The 18,190-nt window shown below is 51.4% G+C and overlaps 1 protein-coding gene across 1 annotated transcript; it reads right to left on the bottom strand.

The window, feature by feature from the left end:
- Positions 1-5,024: 5,024 nt before the first annotated feature.
- Positions 5,025-14,459, bottom strand: ASB16 (ankyrin repeat and SOCS box containing 16). The gene is made up of 5 exons (XM_082706379.1): positions 14,056-14,459; positions 11,985-12,252; positions 8,117-8,609; positions 7,626-7,739; positions 5,025-7,162 (listed from the first exon to the last, which is right to left on the bottom strand). The coding sequence occupies exons 1-5, from the start codon at positions 14,354-14,356 to the stop codon at positions 6,977-6,979; spliced, it is 1,362 nt and encodes a 453-aa protein (XP_082562505.1). The 5' UTR covers positions 14,357-14,459; the 3' UTR covers positions 5,025-6,976.
- Positions 14,460-18,190: the final 3,731 nt, after the last annotated feature.

Genomic DNA, 18,190 nt, shown 5'->3' with positions numbered 1-18,190 from the left:
TCCGCGCTCTGCACTGATGACGTAAGTTTACGTAAGGCGGGCTGACGTAAACGTATTCTTTAAAAAGGACTGGTTTCTTAGCGGAAGGAGGGGCGGAGTTATTGTTGGCGGGATCGTCGCCCTCCCAGGGCGGGGCCAAGCTTACTGGGCGGAGCATAAAGAGCCCACGGGTGAGGGGCAGGACCACATAGAGTTGGGGGTGGTGCTTGGGAGAAGGCGTGGCTTCGTTTCTGGGGGACCAGCGTGCTGGCATAGTCGGGCAGATCGTGAGCGGCTCTTTCTCGGTCCGGGCATGTTCTTTTGGCCTTGCTCCCAGCCTCCAGGGTTGATTGGTTTTATTACTGCTCTGTAACGCACAATGAGCTCCTGGTTAGCGGGATCAGTAAGGACTGGTCTCTCTGACCTCCAAAAGTTCAATTCTAAGGCCGGAGGCAGTTTAGTTACCGTCTCGGTTGGCTCCAGGTATTGAGGGACCTTGGTAAAAAATGCCAGAAAGCCTTTCAAAGAATGCACAGATTCAGCGCAGGCTTAAGGCACAAGAAAAGGAGCCCAGAAGAAAACAGGAGAAAAAGATTCAGCTCCCAAGAACTTAGATTTTTGCAATTAAAATTCTTTAGGGAGCCCTGGCTAGCACAGACGGGTTGTGAGTTCGAACCCCACGCTTGTCCTAGGGATTACTTAAAAATTTGAGGGAACCTGTGTGGCTCAGTCTGTTAAGCATCAGACTCTATCTCTCTCTCTTTTTTAAAGATTTTATTTATTTATTTGACAGACAGGGATCACAAGTAGGCAGAGAGAGAGGAGGAGGAAGCAGACTCCTGGCTAAGCAGAGACCCTGATGCGGGGCTCCATCCCAGGACCCTGGGATCATTGACCTGAGCCACCCAGGAGCCCCAAGCGTCAGTCGCTTGATTTCAGCTCAGGTCCTGATCTCAGGGTCACGAGATTGAGTTCCCCCTCCCTAGGGGCTCCATGCTTAGCAAGGAGTCAGCTTGGTACTCTCCCTCTCCCTCTGCCTCTCTCTGCCTCTACCCCCTTCACGCTCTCCCTTCCTCTCACTAAAATACGTAAACAAATGTTTAAAAACACTTTTTTTCCAAAGACATGTCAGGATTTTTGTTGTTTTCTGGTGAACTTTTGGTTCAGGTATAAAAAAGGCAGAGAGGGCAAACAGACAAGTGAAGAGTTCGGTAGTTTTCACCAACTGAACTGATTGGAACTGAACTCAGTGGAACCAGCACTGAGATAAAGAAATAAAAAATGACCCCAAAGTCCCCCTTTATGTCCTCTTCCAGCCACCACCTTACAAAGAGTATTACGACTTTCCTTACCATAGATTAGTTTCCTCTGTTTTCATACCTTGTATAAATGGAATCAAGCTGTCTGGCTTCTTATTCTTTTTTCCAAGCCTTATTGTGAAATACACATAAATTTACCATTTAAACCCTTTTATTTTTATAACATTTTATTTATTTATTTGACAGAGAGAGACATAGTGTGAGAGGGACAGCAGGCTTCCCGCCAAGCAGGGAGCCAGATGCGGGGCTCGATCCCAGGACCCCCGGATCATGACCTGAGCCAAAGCATGTTTTTATTTTGAAGAATGCAGGAGGGGTAGGGTACAGTTAAACAGAATTCTGAAGAGTGAATAAGGTTACCAAGCAAATTTCCAGACAGAGTAGCAAGTTCAAGGGCTCTCAATAAATGCTTGAGGGAATGAATAAACTAATGAGCTGAACCACCATTAATGCTTTTGAGAGTTTATTATGTGCCAGGTACTGTGCTAAGTACTTCATATACCTTATCTTATGGAGTCCTGTCAAGTAGCTCTTATTGTACCCATTTTATAGGTTTGGAAACTGAGGCTCACATAATATCCAAATTTGCCATTAGTGCTATAGCTAAAGTCATCTAGTGCTCGAGCTCACTCTTTCATTTCCTCTCTCTATATATACGATCTTAATTGCCAATATTTAGCCCCCTCCTTTTTTTCACTCAACTATATACCATAAAATTTTTCCTGTGTCATTGAATATTTTTATAGCATCATAGCATAGCTTTAAGTAGCTGTTCAACAGTACCATTTTCCATATTGCTCCCTAGCTTTTTAGCTAATTATCTCATTTGGATGGACATTTAGATGGTTTTCAGTACTTTGCTTTTAAACAATGTTTTCATAAACCTCTTTATGCGTCTTTGATGACAGATTTTTGTTCACACCCATGATGTTTTTCCCTAGGATAAATTTCTGAAGATGGGATCGCTGGATCAAAGGGTGCTCACATTGTTCAGGTTTTGATACACCTGGTGCACCTATTTCCATTTCCACGGCAGTGTGAGTCGTGCCTACGACTGTTTCTCTTCCCCTAAAACAGGATGGAAGTGAGAGAGGGCAGGGAATAAATGGGTGGAGGTTCTGAGAGACGTGACAACCCTGAAGATGTTTATAAGACGTTATAAGGAGGAAAGAATGGAGGAAAAGAAGGGAAGTGAAACCTGATTAGGGAATAAATGACTGACCAGTGACCTCTGAAGCCCAAGAAGGCAGAGCCCATGGCCAGGCCTGCCCTGTCCAGGGGCCAGCACATCTGGCTTTTTCACGGCTCCAGGTACCAGGTATCTGTTTGGGGTTTGGTACCTATAGTCTCGTTTCCCAAGCTGCATGGACTGACTTCTGCCAGAACACTTAGCAAACTGAGTTGTGTTGTTTGTTTTGCTTTGTTTTTAAAGATTTATTTATTTAAAGGGGCATGGGGAGGGGCAGAGGGGGAGAGAATCCAAAGCAGACTCCCTACTGAGTGCAGAATCCAACATGGGGCTTGATCTTATGATGGGAGAGCACCACCTGAGCCGAAACCCAGTCGGACCCTTGACTGAGCCACCCAGGTGCCCCATAACAGTGTATTTTAATGGATCTGAGCTCCTTGGACATTTTTCATGATAGAGTTCTTGGGATGTTTGCTTTTCTTATCCTATGGAATTTCGGCATTTTTACACTTGTGTGTGCAGTTAAGATAGCTATTGAATAGTGAATAAATCTGTGAGTCCAGGAATGCTGCCTTAGGCCAATGTGTGTATAAGAAATCTGTTTTACTAAAACTGCTCTTTCCCTAGCCACTCTCTGTCATTCATGCCATGTTTGCCAATCTCACAGACAAAAGCGTGTCTGTTCCTTTGATTTCATTCATTGGGTCACTAGTGAGGTTTTCAGTTTTTCATGTTTCATCAGCCACTTTGTAAATTAATTGTTGGGTCTTTTGTGTTTTCTTCCTTTAAAAAAATTTTACCCAGGCTGCTCCCAGGAGTACCCCCCTATTTAGACTCCTATTGAACCTATCCGAGGGTGGTGATTAAACTTACTTCAGGGGGGCGCCTGGGTGGCTCAGTCATTGAGCGTCTGCCTTCGGGTCAGGTCATGATCCCAGGGTCCTGGGATCGAGCGCTGCATTGGGCTCCCTGCTCAGCAGGAAGCCACTTGTCCCTCTCTCACTCCCCTTGTTTGTGTTCCCTCTCTCACTGTGCTCTCTCTCTCTCTATCTATCAAATAAATAAATAAAATCTTTTTTTTTAAGATTTTATTTATTAATTTGACAGAGAGAAATCACAAGTAGACAGAGAGGCAGCCAGAGAGAGAGAGAGCCCTGCTGAGCAGAGAGCCCGATGCGGGACTCGATCCCAGGACCCTGAGATCATGACCTGAGCTGAAGGCAGCGGCTTAACCCACTGAGCCACCCAGGCACCCAAATAAAATCTTTTAAAAAATAAATAAGCGGTGCCTGGGTGGCTCAGTGGGTTAAGCCTCTGCCTTCAGCTCAGGTCATGATCTCAGGGTGCTGGAATCAAGCCCCACATTGGCTCCAGGGAGCCTGCTTCTCTCTTTCCCACTGTCTGCTGCCCCCTTGCTTGTGTGCTCGCGCTCTCTCTCTCTCTCTCTGTCAAATAAATAAAATCTTTTTAAAAATAGTGGGATTGAAATTTTTAAAAAATTTCAAACCCGGACCATAAAATGCCCCACTGGCACAGTCTTCTTCCCTCCCCAGAGGATCATTCTTGGGCACCTGCTTCTGGACCTTTTTCTCTTCCATCTACAATCATGGGGTTTGGCCTTGTTGGCTGTACATGTCGTTTTCCGACTTGTTTCTTCTCTTGAACAGCAGTCTAGGCGATCTTTTCAAGGCCACGCCTATGACAGTCACTTGGCATCCCTCCCTGGTTCCTTCCTGTGGCGGGGACTACCCTTTGTAAGGGCTGCATTGTATTCCAGAGGAAGGATTTGTGCACCACCTCCCACATGTCGCTTTGTTGCTGGCAGTGCTGGGGTGAATGTTCCGTGCGTACCAGCCTTCTGAGTAATGGGGAGCGGTGTTTAAGGGTAAGGGTGCTGCTAGATTGCCCACCAAAGAAAGCAATTTCCTTTCCCACCAACAGGATGAGCAAGAATTTCCATCTTTAGATCTTCATGCGCTCTCCCTGTTATTGACCTTCACCATTTCCCTCCATCTAGTGGGGTAGCAGTATCTTCTGATTGCTTTAATTTGCATTTCCCTCATGGCTGGTAAGGTCGACTCGTTGATTGGGCAAAGAGTGGAGTGTCCAGTCTCTGCAAAGCCCTGCACAGCCACCAAGTCACCAGAGGCGAATAAAACAGATGCTGTTCCCATCCTCCCAGGTGAAGGAAATGAAATCTTTTTTTTTTTTTTTTTTGAAGATTTTACTTATTTATTTGACACAGAGAAAGAGAGATCACAAGTAGGCAGAGAGTCAGGCAGAGAGAGAGAGGAAGGGAAGCAGGCTCCCTGCTGAGCAGAGAGCCCGATGAGGGGCTCGATTCCAGGGCACGACCTGAGCCGAAGGCAGAGCCACCCAGGCGCCCCAGGAAATGAAATCTTTTAGTTGCGGATTTCTTCCCCCAATATTTTGTCTTTCACTTATGTTTACGATTCGGTGCTTTTATAATCAAATTTAAATTGTGTCTGCATCCAGATCCTTTAATCCTTTCTTTTATGCTTTCACCCAGGAAAATCTCCTACCCCAAATAATACTCATAATCTCATGTATCTCTCAGGTTTTTGTTTTTTTTTTTAAGATTTTTATTTATTTACTTGACAGAGATCACAAGTAGGCAGAGAGGCAGGCAGAGAGAGAGAGAGGAGGAAGCAGGCAGAGAGCCTGATGCAGGGCTTGATCCCAGGACCCTGAGATCATGACCTGAGCCGAACTGAAGGCAGCGGCTTTAACCCACTGAGCCACCCAGGCGCCCCTCTCAGTTGTTTTTTTAAGTGGGTCTTTTGTCATAGTTGTAAATACAACAGAAAAGGCTGAGCTCGCTGGGGTCTACCTCCTGGAAGAGGGCAGACAGCTCAGCGTCTTCCTCCCCCCACCGTCCCCACAACCTGAGAGCCAGGCTGCCAGCTTAGGCCCAGGACCACAAAGCATTTCTTTCTCTTCCGTCCGGCCTTTTGGCTCTGCGAAATGAAAGCCAACATTTCTTCTAGAAAGGAGAGTTTGTGGCTCTACATAAGACGGTACAAAATTGCCTTTGCGTTGGAGAAAGGGAAGGAATCTCCGCAGATACAACTCTCCACAGAGGCGAGGAGGCTGGCGACAGCTGAAGGAGGCCGACCCTGGGACTCCTGTCCCATCTCTACTGTGGGACTCCAAATGGTAATGGAGTGGACAGCCCAAGGTCCCTCAGCCAAAGGACCCTCCTGTGGTGGGTACTACAGGCTTGGGGTCTGGCAAGGGCCTTCTGTTGTTCCTATACCCTTTATCCTATCACAAGAGCAACAGTTGCTCCGTGGTGAGGCGATAAACGTGGAGTGAGGGGCAGCTCAGGCACATGTGACCTAACACATCCACGCTTGGGTTCTGGGCACACATTGTTTATTTGCATTCACAAACACTGGCTTGGCTTAAAAGATTCCTCTTAAAGATGAAGGATGGTACTTTTGACTCTGGGACCAGAGGAGGGTATGAGAGAGTGAAGGGACAGCTAGTGGCTTGTCTGTCACAGGCCCTTCGAGACCACACGTGTAGGGAACATTGTTTAAGACATCATGCATCCCTGGTTGGGCAGGGTGGGGCGGGAGACTCGACCATAAAAGGGTCCCAGGGATCATGCATTTCTTCCTTCCTCAACAACCATTTGCTCACATGCCTTTTCAAGGAATACAGTCCCAGTCCCAGTCAAGCTGAGGCAGGCACAGGCCCTTAATTAAGTAAGTGCAGTCCAAGGAAGGCTCTGAGGAGACCGTGCTAGTGGGTTAAGTCAAATTAGCTTTGGCCCAGTCAAAAAATGTAGGAAGGGTGTGTACCAGGCAGAGGGAACAGCACATGCAGAATGCCCAGAGGCCAATCAGAGCAGGTCATATCCAGGAACCCGTAAGTCTGCCTGGTTTGGTGAGGCTAGATTACAGGAACCTCAGAGGCAGAAGGGCGATCAGAAGGCCAGAAAGCTTGGCGGAGGCAGGGGAGGAAGATGGGTCTCCCTTACTGAATTTAGATTTTAGCCTGACCGTGGCAAGGAGCCACCAGGAATCAGAGTTGTGATTCCCAAAAGAAACTCCGGCATCCTTGCGTGGCGTGGATTTCAAGACCAAGCAGGGAGGGCCTCCCTTCAAGCAACAAAGGCAGTTTGGGCACAAGCAGAGTAGCGCACACTTTAGGAGGCCAAACAGGTAAACGGGTCAGGGGGTGATAAGGATCACCCCCAACTGGCTTGGGCTGGAAGGGCCATCCGCTTAAGCAAAAGAGATGGAGGCGGACGAAGGCTGAGTATGCAGATCATCCCGTTGGAAGCTGAAGCTCAGGTCAAGAGGGAGGTCAGCAAGTAGCTCTAGAAGCCAGTGAATGGGGAGCTGGCCGGGGAGAGCACGGGGCGTGTAGACAAGGGAGCCAGGGGTTGGTCCTCCGGGGTTGTAGGGAGATGACGGATGGAGGGGGCAGTATGAGCTCTGGGAGCACCCTCACCTAGGGCTCACTGGATACGCCCCTCAATACGCAGCAGCAGATAGTCCCTGAGGACAGGGGGCAGGGGGAGGTGGGCGGCGGCCTGTCGGCAGCGGCTGCCCAGCTGAGCACGCACAGCCAGCCGGGCCAGGTGCTGCAGCCGCCTCGGCTGGTTCGCCATGCTCAGGGCTGAGATGTAGAAGGCTTCGTGCTCCTAAGCCAGGAGTGGAACAAGATTAGATGGCCCAGCACCCTTGACCCTGCCCTTCCATCTGGGGATGACCTAGCACCAGGGGCCCCGGGGAATTTGCAATACCCACCCTGGGGTTTGGTGCATCTTGAAAGACTTGGGTTCAGAACCCAGAAGCCCTGCAGGGGTCATGGAAGACGGGACCACTCTGTAGGGTGGAGGCTCGGCCATGTCTGCACTCACCACTCCACAGATGCTGGCACAGTGCCCTCTGAGTCAGAGCTACCTGATTAATGCCCACGATGGTACAGGGAGAGAGGCTGGGGAGATGTGTGGGATTAGAGCTTGTTCTGAGCTGCTTGGCGGGGGGTGGGGGGACACAGGAGACCCTGGGAAGCCCATCCTGGAGGGATGAGGCCTAGGGCTCGTCCTTCCTCTCCATCTCCCCAGTACTCAGGAAGGAGCTGTGCCCCTGGGGTGGACATACCTGCCACAGCTCTGGGAGGACTGTGTCCATCCAGGTATCACAGGAGGGGACACAAGGGTAGGCATTGAGCAGGACTTCCAGGGCCCGAGGGAAGTTAGCACAGTGTTTCAGCATCTAGAAATCAAAAGAGGGTCTTAGGATCACCATGGCTCTCCCAGCCTAGGGCAGAACCAAGGTCAGCCTAAACAGAAGCCTCCCTCACGTGCAAATTTGGGAGGCTAAGGTCTGAGTCTCTCCTCAGGCTTTCCTCTGCCCCAGTTTACCCCACCTTCTGGGGGCTGCAACCTCTTGGCCCCCACCAGTTTCCTGGGGAGCTGTTCTCCTTCCACACGCACCCCTATAGTTCTCAGTGGTCCTTCTCAAGGTGAGGACAGACCTTTGCCTACAGGACCTGGCTCTCAGCCTCTTGTCACCCCCCCCCCCCCGGGGGAATTGCAGTCACAGGCATCCCGCCCAACTGGGGCCTCCTTTCACAGGTTCTCCCCGCGCACCTCTGGGCGCACAGGCTGGGCCCCGTAGTCCAACAGCGCAGCGAAGAGGACCTCGGGCTCCCAGTTGGAGGCGTCCTGCACGGCCTGCAGGGCACAGTCCATGGGCGTGTGGCCCGCTGCATTGGGCATTCCAGCGCAGGCGCCGTGGCGCAGCAGCAGCTCGGCCAGGGCCCCGCAACCATTGGCACAGGCGTTGTGCAGCGGCGTGTGGCGCTTGCGGCCGGCAGCGCGGGGATCAGCCCCGGCCGCTAGGAGTCGGCGCGCGGCCGCATGGTGCTGTCGGCCGCTGCCCGGGCCCTCGGCCCCCGCGCACGCGGCGTTCAGGGCGGTCTCGCCCTGGTTGGTGCGCAGGTGCACGTTGGCTCCGTGCTCCAGGTAGAGAGCCACGTGCTCCTCCAGGCCGCGAGCCGCTGCCACGTGCAGGGGGGTCACCTCGCTGTCCTGTGCCGCCACGTTCACAGTCGCTCCCGCCTCCAGCAGCAGCTTGGCACACCTGGGGACAAGGCACAAGACCCAGAGACAAATCCTGAGGGACCAAGACCTGGTCTGCTGTCATCCCTTTCCCCCCTTCCTTCCCACCCTGCATGCCGGCAAGGCGAGCCTTGGTGTCCACCATCAGACTCACGGAAGCCCCATGACCTACAGCAGAGCTGCGAGGTCCACGATGTCACCAGGAGCATCTTCAGTCTTCTGATGGAAAACTCAGCCGAGAAAGACAGTGGTACAGCCAAGGACACACAGCAGGGTAGAGGCTGTGCCAGAATGCTACTCTCTGCCTCAGATGGTCCCTTCCCGAATCTGTTTATTTCCTCCGTAAATTCCAATCATGGGCTAATCTTTAGTTCCAAAACCTGACTCCTTGAGTAGATTGGGACCCCAAGACCTGGTTCTGAATCACATGCCAGTGGTCTCCTAACATTTTGATAGCACAAAAAGTTTTGAAAACCCATGACCATGTCCACTATGAATGTTACATATAGAAAATTAAAGGGATGGGGAGCCTGGGTGGCTCAGTGGGTTAAGCCTGAGCCTTCAGCTCAGGTCTTCATCCCGGGGTTCTGGGATCGAGCCCCACATCAGGCTCTGTGCTCAGCGGGGAGCCTGCTTCCCCCCCGGCCCCCACCGCCTGCCTCTCTGCTTTCTTGTGATCTTTCTCTCTCTGTCTGTCAAATAAATAAATAATCTTTAAAAATTAAATTAAATTAAAGTGTATGGGCTGGAAAGAAAAAGGAATAGAAGTCCTAATATTTTCTTCTGCCGCCAAACTTGAAGAGTACCCTTCCAGACCAGTGACACCCGCTCAAGCAAAGGAAGGCATTTGGGGATCGACCTGCTCCACTTTCCCTTAGAGAAAACAAACGGAACCAAACAACAACAATCAGGTTTTAGGGAGCACATGTTTCACGGTCTCCCAGTTCCTGGAAAAACTATAGGCCGGAGCATGGGGCACCTGGGTGGCTCAGTGGGCTAAGTGTCTGACCCTTGATTTCTGCTCAGGTCATGATCTCAGGTTCTTGGGATCTAGCCCCGCATCCGGCTCTCTGCTCAGCAGGGAGCCTGTTTCCCCACCTCTCTCTGCCTGCCTCTCTGCCTACTTGTGATCTCTCTCTCTGTCAAATAAATAAATTAAAAAAAAAAAAAAAAAGATTCTCTCTCTTCCTCTCACCTTCTTCCCCACCCCATCCTTCCTTCATCTCACAGGAGCGCATGCTCTGTCTCTAGAAAAGGCCAGAACACTGTTGAGGCAAATACGCATCATTAATCACCAGGGGGTAAACCAAACATGAAACAAACTCAATGATGCCATTAAACTGGGCATGTGAGTGGCTCAGTCAGTTGAGTGTCTGCCTTTGGCTCAGGTCATGATCCCAGGGTCCTAGGGTCAAGCCCCACATCAGGCTCTCTTTTCATTAGGAAGCCGGCTTCTCCCTCTCCCACTCCCCCTGCTTATGTTCCCTATCTCGCTGTGTGTGTGTCTCTCTCTCTGTCAAATAATAAATAAAATCTTTAAAAAAAATGATGCTGGGGCACCTGGGTGGCTCAGTGGGTTGGGCTGCTGCCTTCGGCTCAGGTCATGATCTTAGGGTCCTGGGGTCGAGCCCCACATCGGGCTCTCTGCTCCACAGGGAGCCTGCTTCTCTCTCTCTCTCTCTCTCTCTCTCTCTCTGCCTGTCTCTCTGCCTACTTGTGATCTCTGTCAAATAAATAAATAAATAAAATCTTTTAAAAAAAAATGATGCCATTAAACTAACAGTAATTTATAATTAGAAAGCCAGAATGGCAGCCACTGGAAACCCAGGAGCAGACACAGCAACCCCAAAGAAACCCTGATGAGGCAGGGTCCCTCCCCCTCAAATGGCCAGAATTCCTGCTTCCATCAGTGCACAGGTCCAGTAGGAGCTTGGCTTAGGGGGCAAAAACGCAGTAGCCGCCAGCCATCTATGAAACTGCTGAACTTATTTCCTCTGTCAATTCTAGTCATGGGCTAGGTTTTGTTTCTAAATACTACATGTAAATAACACTGACAAGCTCATTCAGTAGGGTTTCAGTAAGTTTCACTTAAAGGGATAAAGTCTGTTGGAAAGCACACTGTGCACTCATAAGAATTTAAGAAAGGGGGCACCTGGGTGGCTCAGTTGGTTGAGGGACTGCCTTTGGCTCAGGTCATGATCCTGGAGCCCGGGGCTCAGTCTTGCATTGCATCAGGCTCCTTGCTCAGCAGGGAGTCTGCTTCCCCCTTTGACCCTCCCCCCTCTCATGCTCTCTCTCTCTCAAATAAATAAATCTTTTTATTTATTTATTTTTTAAAATTTCAAATAAATAAATCTTTTTAAAAAGTTTTTCAAGGGGCACCTGGGTGGTGCAGTGGGTTAAAGCCTCTGCCTTCAGCTTGGGTCTTGATCCCAGGACCCTGGGATGGAGCCCCGCATTGGGCTCTCTTCTCAGTGGGAGCCTGCTTCCTCCTCTCTCTCTGCCTATTTGTAATTTCTCTGTCAAATAAATAAATAAAATCTTTTTTTTTTTAAAAGCATTTTCATTTAAAAAAAAAAAAAAAAGCTTTTCAAGAAAGGGCTGGAAAATTGAAATCACTTCTGGGTCCACCATTGATTTGGATCTGGCTAGGGAGAAGTCCGGAGCATGTGGGCTGTGGGGTTGTCCACCACGGTTGTCCAGCCCTGGCTATGGACCTGATTTTTGAAAGTACAAATACCATCACGCAGGAGGTCAAAAAGCCCGTTTTCTTTTGTTTGTTTGTTTTTGTTTTTTAAAGTATAGTTGACACTCGATGTTACATTAGTTTCAAGTGTATAACTTAGTGACTTGACAAGTTTATGCATTATGCTCTGTTCGCAAGTGTAACTACCATCTGTCCTGTAAGAGCGCTATTACAATATCACTGACTTACACTGAGCCTTTTAATTCCCAAGCCTTACTCATTCCATAATCGGAAACCTGATCTCCCACTCCCCTTCACCCATTTTGCCCAACCTTCCATGCCTCCTCTCCAAAAAACCTGTTGATCTTAAAAATGTGGGAGGAGGGAATTTGGGGGAGACCTCGCACTAAGGTTGGGAAACATCTTTCCTGATGCTCACCTTAAAACAGGTAGGAATTCGGCTACAGAGGACTCAAAGGGGATAGAGGACTATAGTTGGAACAGGGTTTTCCAAAAAGGCAACAAGGCTTTTGCCTCCTGGGCTTAGCATATGTGACCTTGAACAAGTCCCTAAACCTTTCTGAGCCTCAGTTTTCTCACTAGTGGAATGAGATCTGTCTCCCAGACTGTTGTGAGGATGTGGGTATGAGAGGTGCACGCACACGCGCGTGCGCGCACACACACACACACACACCTCCCCCAGGTACCTACTTCAAGGACTCAGGCGCTGTACAGAGGTGCAAGGGGGTCGTGCCCTCCTCGGACAACACGTTGGCCTTGGCACCGAAGGTCAGCAGCAGCTGCACACAGTCAGACTGGGCCCGGGCGCAGGCCTCATGCAAGGCTGCCCGCCCCCCAACCCGGGCATCCAGCTCGGCTCCCTGCCGGATCAGGTGGCGGGCACAGTCAGTGTAGCCTTGGCTGGCAGCGATGGTGAGGGGCGCTGTCTGCTTTGTCTTGGGGGTCAGCACCCAGAACCCTGGGAAGAGCAGGCAGTGTTGGGGAGAGGTGCATGAGACTCACAGGGCAGGTCCTGACCATGGCTGTTCCTTTGTACCCTTGGCCCAGCATGTATCATGCCCCAGGCTGTAGCTATGGAGAGGGGCTCATTCAAACCCTCAACTGGGAGTATGTATTGGAACTGCCTTTCAGAACGGTTTGTCAATCTGTATAGTATGTGTGTCATAGAAAAAAAAAAAAGGCAATTGCTCTTTAAAATCACAAGGGTGACGGAAGGAGAGTTAATCCTGTTAAGGAAACCTTGTGGATCTTTGAGCTCCTGATGGATTCCTTGGTTCCTGGTTGTTCACTAGGGTGTTCCGGCTGTGGGGTTGGGGGTGGGTCTGAGCTATACATAGAAGGGCCTGGAGCTGAGCTCGGGAGTGACCAAGGAGCCTAGTTTGGAGTTCTAGGATATTCCTGGGGCAGATGGGGAAGAAAAGGGTGGAAGTGGGGGAAGAGTAGAGGGGGGAATAAGAGATGGGGGCGGGGAAAGAAGAGGGGGCGGAGAGGCTCATCTTGGGACCCCAAATCTAGCCAGTCTATTTGGGCGCTAGTTATATAAATCATGGGACCCTCATACAATATGAATTATGCGACTATTTAAAATATTATGTGGGGACAGGGAGCCTGGGTGGCTCGGTCGGTTAGGTATCCTACTCTGGATTTTGGCTCAGGTCATGATCTTGGGGTCCTGAGATGAGTCCCACAGTGGGCTCCACACTCAGTGTGGAGTCTTCTGAAGATTTTCTCTCTCCTCCCCGCTCTCCCCCTCTCCACCACATGTGCAATCTCTCTCTTTCAAATTTAAAAAAAAAACAACTATATATTATGTGGGGAGGCCTGGCTGGCTCTGTTGGTGGAGCATGTGCCCCTTGATCTCAGGTTTGTGAGTTCAAGTCCCACGGTGGGTGCAGAGATTACTTAAAGATAAAATCTTACAGAGGCGCCTGGGTGGCTTAGTGGGTTAAAGCCTCTGCCTTCAGCTCAGGTCATGATTCCAGAGTCCTGGGATCAGGGCAGCGGGCTCTCTGCTCGGCAGGGAGCCTGCTTCTCTCTCTCTGCCTACTTGTGATCTCTCTCTGTCAAATAAATAAATAAAATCTTTTAAAAATAAAAAATAAAATAAAATCTTACTTATTTTTAAAATTTTTAAAAAAATTTTTGAAAATTTTAAGTAGGAGCGCCGCCTGGGTGGCTCAGTGGGTTGGACCTCTGCCTTCAGCTCGAGTCATTATCTTGGGGTGCTGGGATCAAGTCCCGCATCAGGCTCTCTGCTCAGTGGGGAGCCTGCTTCCCCCTCTCTCTGTGTCTGCCTCTCTGCCTGCTTGTGATCTTTGTCAAATAAATAAAATCTTTTTTAAAAATTTTCTTTAAGTTGGCTCCACACCCACTGCGGGGCTTGAACTCTCGACCCTGAGATTAAGAGTCTCCTGCTCTCCCAAATGAGCCAGCCAGGTGCCCCTTAAAAATAAAATATTTAAATTATATATATATGTAATTATATATGTTTTATATATATACAAATTATAATATACATATATATACATACACACATATTCAGAGAAAAGATTGCATTAGAATATAACTGTGTTCCTATGTAATTCACATGGTAATGTAATTTTAATCCTGAAAAGACATACAAACCACTAACGATGCCTCATCTCTGCTAAGTGAAAAGCAAGTTCTAGTCTGTGTTCCGGAAGGAGGATGGGGCCAAGCCTTTCCCCGTCCCCTCCCTCTTCTCCCTCCGTCCTCTTCGGCCCCGCTGGGTGCTCCCTACCCTGTTCAGCTGACCAGGCCAGCTGGTTGCTCACAGTCTCCACAATCATGTTGGCAGCATCTTCCTCTTGGAACAGGGCTTGGACCTGTTGCAGGTCACCGGAGAACAGAGCGTTGTGCACGGCTGGGTCTCGGCAGCAGCGGCGCGGCCTGGTGAGTCGGGCCCGGGCACTGGGGGGGCACCTTTGGCTCCGGCACTGCTGGGCGGCAGCCCGCCGCCGGTCCTCCCACTCTAGCCACTCCCGCTGCAGGCGGAGAGCCCGCAGCGTGGACGAGGTGAAGGGGAAGGTCTCCTCGGCCATTGGGGAGGGGCCCCGGGGGTCTGGGCGGCGGCAGCTGGGCACAGCCGTGTTCCCCTCAGCCCGACTACCACCCTCGTTCAGAGGAGCCACCCTGCCCCTCACTCGTGACGCGGCCAGAGGAGCAGCTGAGGCTATAAATAGGTCCTTTCCCGGGCTGGTAAACACTGCTTGCCGGGCGTCATGATCCTAATGCAGAGAAGGTACAGGGCCAACCCCCAGCCCAGGGGCAGGGCCAAACCCTGCCCCTGTTGATACCCTCTGGAGGGGGCAGCGGGAGCCCCAGGGTCAGCATCATCCCAATCCTCTGGAGTGAGGAGGTCTTGGGTTGGCAAGGTCCCAGGGGAGTGAAACAGTCTCTCTGGGAGATGGTCAGGACAGGGAGGGGGAGCCCGAGCCCCTAGCTTCTCAGATGTTGGCTGGAGGGCAGACCCCAGCCCGGGAAGTAAGGGCGGTGGAGAGGAGTCCAAACAGCCTTCCAGGGCCTGCAGTGGTCCCGGTAACTGCGCGCTTGCGCACGGGGTTTACGGTAATGACATCACTTTCACATCCATCTTTACTCCAGGGGCCATACTTCCTGGCTCATGGAGGTAAAAAGCTTGGTTTTGACAATGAGTTATACAATCCGGCTAAGGACCACAGTGGATCACCTCTGAAATGGGTGCTTTTATGTCAATTTAAACCATGAGGAACTGAAGGCTTAACAAGGTAAAATTTCTCGCTCAGGGTCACAGTTGGTGAGCGGTGGAGGACTAGGACCCAGCTGGCCAGATGGCGTAGATGGAGCACTTCGGCTCCTGCTGCTGTGGCCACCTGAGGATGGACATTGATGGGAGCCTCTCTCCCACCCTCCTAGCACGACAGCACGATCTCTAGAAACCACCCGCCGCAAATCTTGTGTCCCTCCAGCCCCCAGCTCCTAAAACGGCTCACCTGCCTGCCTGAGGAAGGCCAAGGGGTTGACCCAGGCAACTCTGGGGACTCTGACCAAAGAAACCTTCAAGCCACAAATCCATTCACCCTCAGGAAAAAGCAGCTTTGCTTCTAGAAGCCTCTAGGGGGAGGAATGAGGCCGTGAAATAGCGCTCGATGACGCTCTACCAAGAGCCCGGGAAGGGAAGGAGAGGGGAGGGGCAGAAAGGGTGCTAGCCCCAGCCTCCCCCCTGGAACTCTGCTAACCTACCCCCACCGCATTCAGTGTGCTGGCGGGGAGCCCCTCAGCCCCGCGGGGTTGCCCTGGTCCGGGGCGCCCTGGCCTGTCTCCCCCAGCGCAGTGGACTCCCCCCCCCTCCCCTGCCCACCGCACTTCCTCCCCTCCCTGGCTCAGCAGCCACCCCTGCTCAGAGACCTCAGACTTCTTCCTCTCCCTGTCCCGCACGCAAACAAGCTCCAGCTCCCATTCTCAGCTGTCAGTCACCATCTCAGTGCCCCTCACTGGGACCTGCCCAGCCTTCTGGTGTTCCTCTTTGGCCAAGCCTCTCTGCTCTGCCGCCCAAGGGGAAGGATCTGTCTAAAATGGTTCATTTCCTAGTTTGAAAACTTTTGCGGGCTTGCAACCTCAGCCCTCTCCAGGTAAGCCCAGTGTCTGGGCTCAGAGCCTCCTGGTGGCCCTTCAGCCTTCCCGGCCATTCCCTGATCCCTGCTCCGGGAGGACCACACACGGACTTCGTCAAGGCCCTGTCCCGACCTGCTGTGGGCAAAAGTCTGCCATGCTGGTTGGGGGCTCCAGAGCAGGACCCGAATTTATTCAGCAGGGTCTCTGCAACCCACCTGGGCCTGGCACACAGTAGGTCTCAATGTGGGATTCGGGAGCGCTTGGCTCATTACAGGCCGGTCCCTAATGTGCAGGGAATTGACTGAGAGCCCTTGTTCTCGGCCAGAGCAAACACTCATCTCCCTGCCCTAGTGGGTGGCAGCAGCCTGGGCCGCTTTCGGCACTGCCCTTACCCTGCTCTTCACCCACTCCGGGCCCAGCTTCTTGGTGGTGTTCCAGGGTGGGGGGTTCCCAGATCCCAGAGGGAGGAATGAGATCATGCCCCTCGAGGTCTTGGAGATCCTCAGAGAAAGGCGCCTCTATAAAGGCCACTGTGATTAACCCTGTTGGAACCCATTCAGTGTTTTAATTGCCCCGCCAACGGCCTGGCTGAGCACCCACAGCTGGGTTCCCAGGGCTGGGAGCTGACAGGGCCGGGTGGGGCCAAGAGGGGCCAAGGTAGGGTAGGCGTCCCCTTCCTTCTGAGGCATACAGTAGCCATGACGTGCGGGGTGCAAGGCTGTTGACCTCCTCGGCCTCTCTGCAGCCTTCTTGTCATACAAGCCTAAGGCTACTCTCACAGCAGCCCAGTCCCCAGAAATGTCCTGTGTTCTGTCTCTTGTCCTTCGCTTCCTGAGGGCAGAAAAAGGCGGCTTTGACTCCAACCCACACACGAACCCATAGGGAGCCCAGTTTAGTGCTAGGGGATTGGATCGCCACCCAGCCTTCTGGGAGCTGAGTCTGTAGGGTGATGAAGCACCCAGAAGCCATGACCCTGGTCAGGACCATGAACCCTAAAGATCAGGGCTCAAGGGAGTTGACTGGGGCATGGTTGTGCGTGCCAGGGGTATGGGGTGGTTTAGGTGCGGGAAGACCATATAGTATAGGTGGCCTCTGGCCCAGGTCTGAGCAGCATCAGCAGAGCTGGGGGATTAGCAGTGGGCAGGAGAGTTAGAAGTGCACATCTGTTCAGGTAGGAGGGCTGCTGGTGAATTAGCCCCTTCTTGCTCCTGGGCTTGGAACACAAAAGCCTTCTAGAACAGGGCCCCACTGCAACCAGCAGCCAGCTGAATGTGGAATTCTTCCAGCACTTGCTCACTTCAGCTTTGAGACTGGGATCAAGGGGATCAGCCTTTCTTTGGGAGAGTAGTACGAAGTAGTAGGGAGCCTCAGACTCACAGCCCCTTAGGGAAGGCAGGGGCTAAGGCAGGGGAGGCTGGCGGTCAGAATAGGGTCTTTAACCCACACTCCCTCCACCACGGGCTGGGGGATGAGTCCTTTCTTCCCTTCATCCCAGAAAGGAAAAACAAGGTTGGCGACTTGGTGTAATTAGGCCTTTTACAGTGCACAGGTGCCCTTTGTCCAGCTCCCGTCTGAAAGGTGGCAGGGCAAAGCTACGGTGACAAGGAGTTGCTGGGCCACACAGGAAAGCAGCATTGGATTATAACCCAGCGCATAAAACAATACCCACGGGTCCAGACTGATAGGAATGTAGGACTAAGAAATGCGGGAGAATTCCAAATAATCTATAGAGGTTATTAGCTAATAATAGAATCTATCTATCTATAATCTGTCCTTAGAGAGGGTGGGACATAACTCCTTGTTCCTTAAGTGTGGGCTGCACCCAGTGACTTCCTTCCAAAGAGGACAGTATGAAGAGGGAGAAGCAAGTTTACAGTGGAGAAACCTGACAAACGATACTTCAGCCAGGTCATCAAAGTCAACATCCATCCTTGATGTGTGATGAGACTATGCCTTCCTCTGTGGCCTTCCTTGGCAAAACACAAAATCCCGCAGCTGTCAGAGCCAGGAGAAACCAGGAAAGCCTGAGGAGCTGCCAGAAGCAGGAGGAGCCTAAAGGGAATGTGGGATCCTGGAGCAGAAAAAGGACAGGGGAGCCGCATACGTCTGAAAAAGGCATGAAGGTCGGTTCATAGTAGTGTCCCAACAGCGGCTGGTCAGTTGTAAGCTGTGTGCATCCTAGTATGAGAGGCTAATGACAGAGGGCACTGCGTGGGGGGTATATAGGAACTCCCTGGATTATCTTTGCAATAATTCTGTCAATCTAAAACTGTCTCAAGGAA

Source organism: Mustela nivalis, assembly GCF_964662115.1.
Source record: "Mustela nivalis genome assembly, chromosome: 17".
Classification (NCBI taxonomy): domain Eukaryota; kingdom Metazoa; phylum Chordata; class Mammalia; order Carnivora; family Mustelidae; genus Mustela; species Mustela nivalis.
This window is presented reverse-complemented; position numbering and strand designations above follow the sequence as displayed.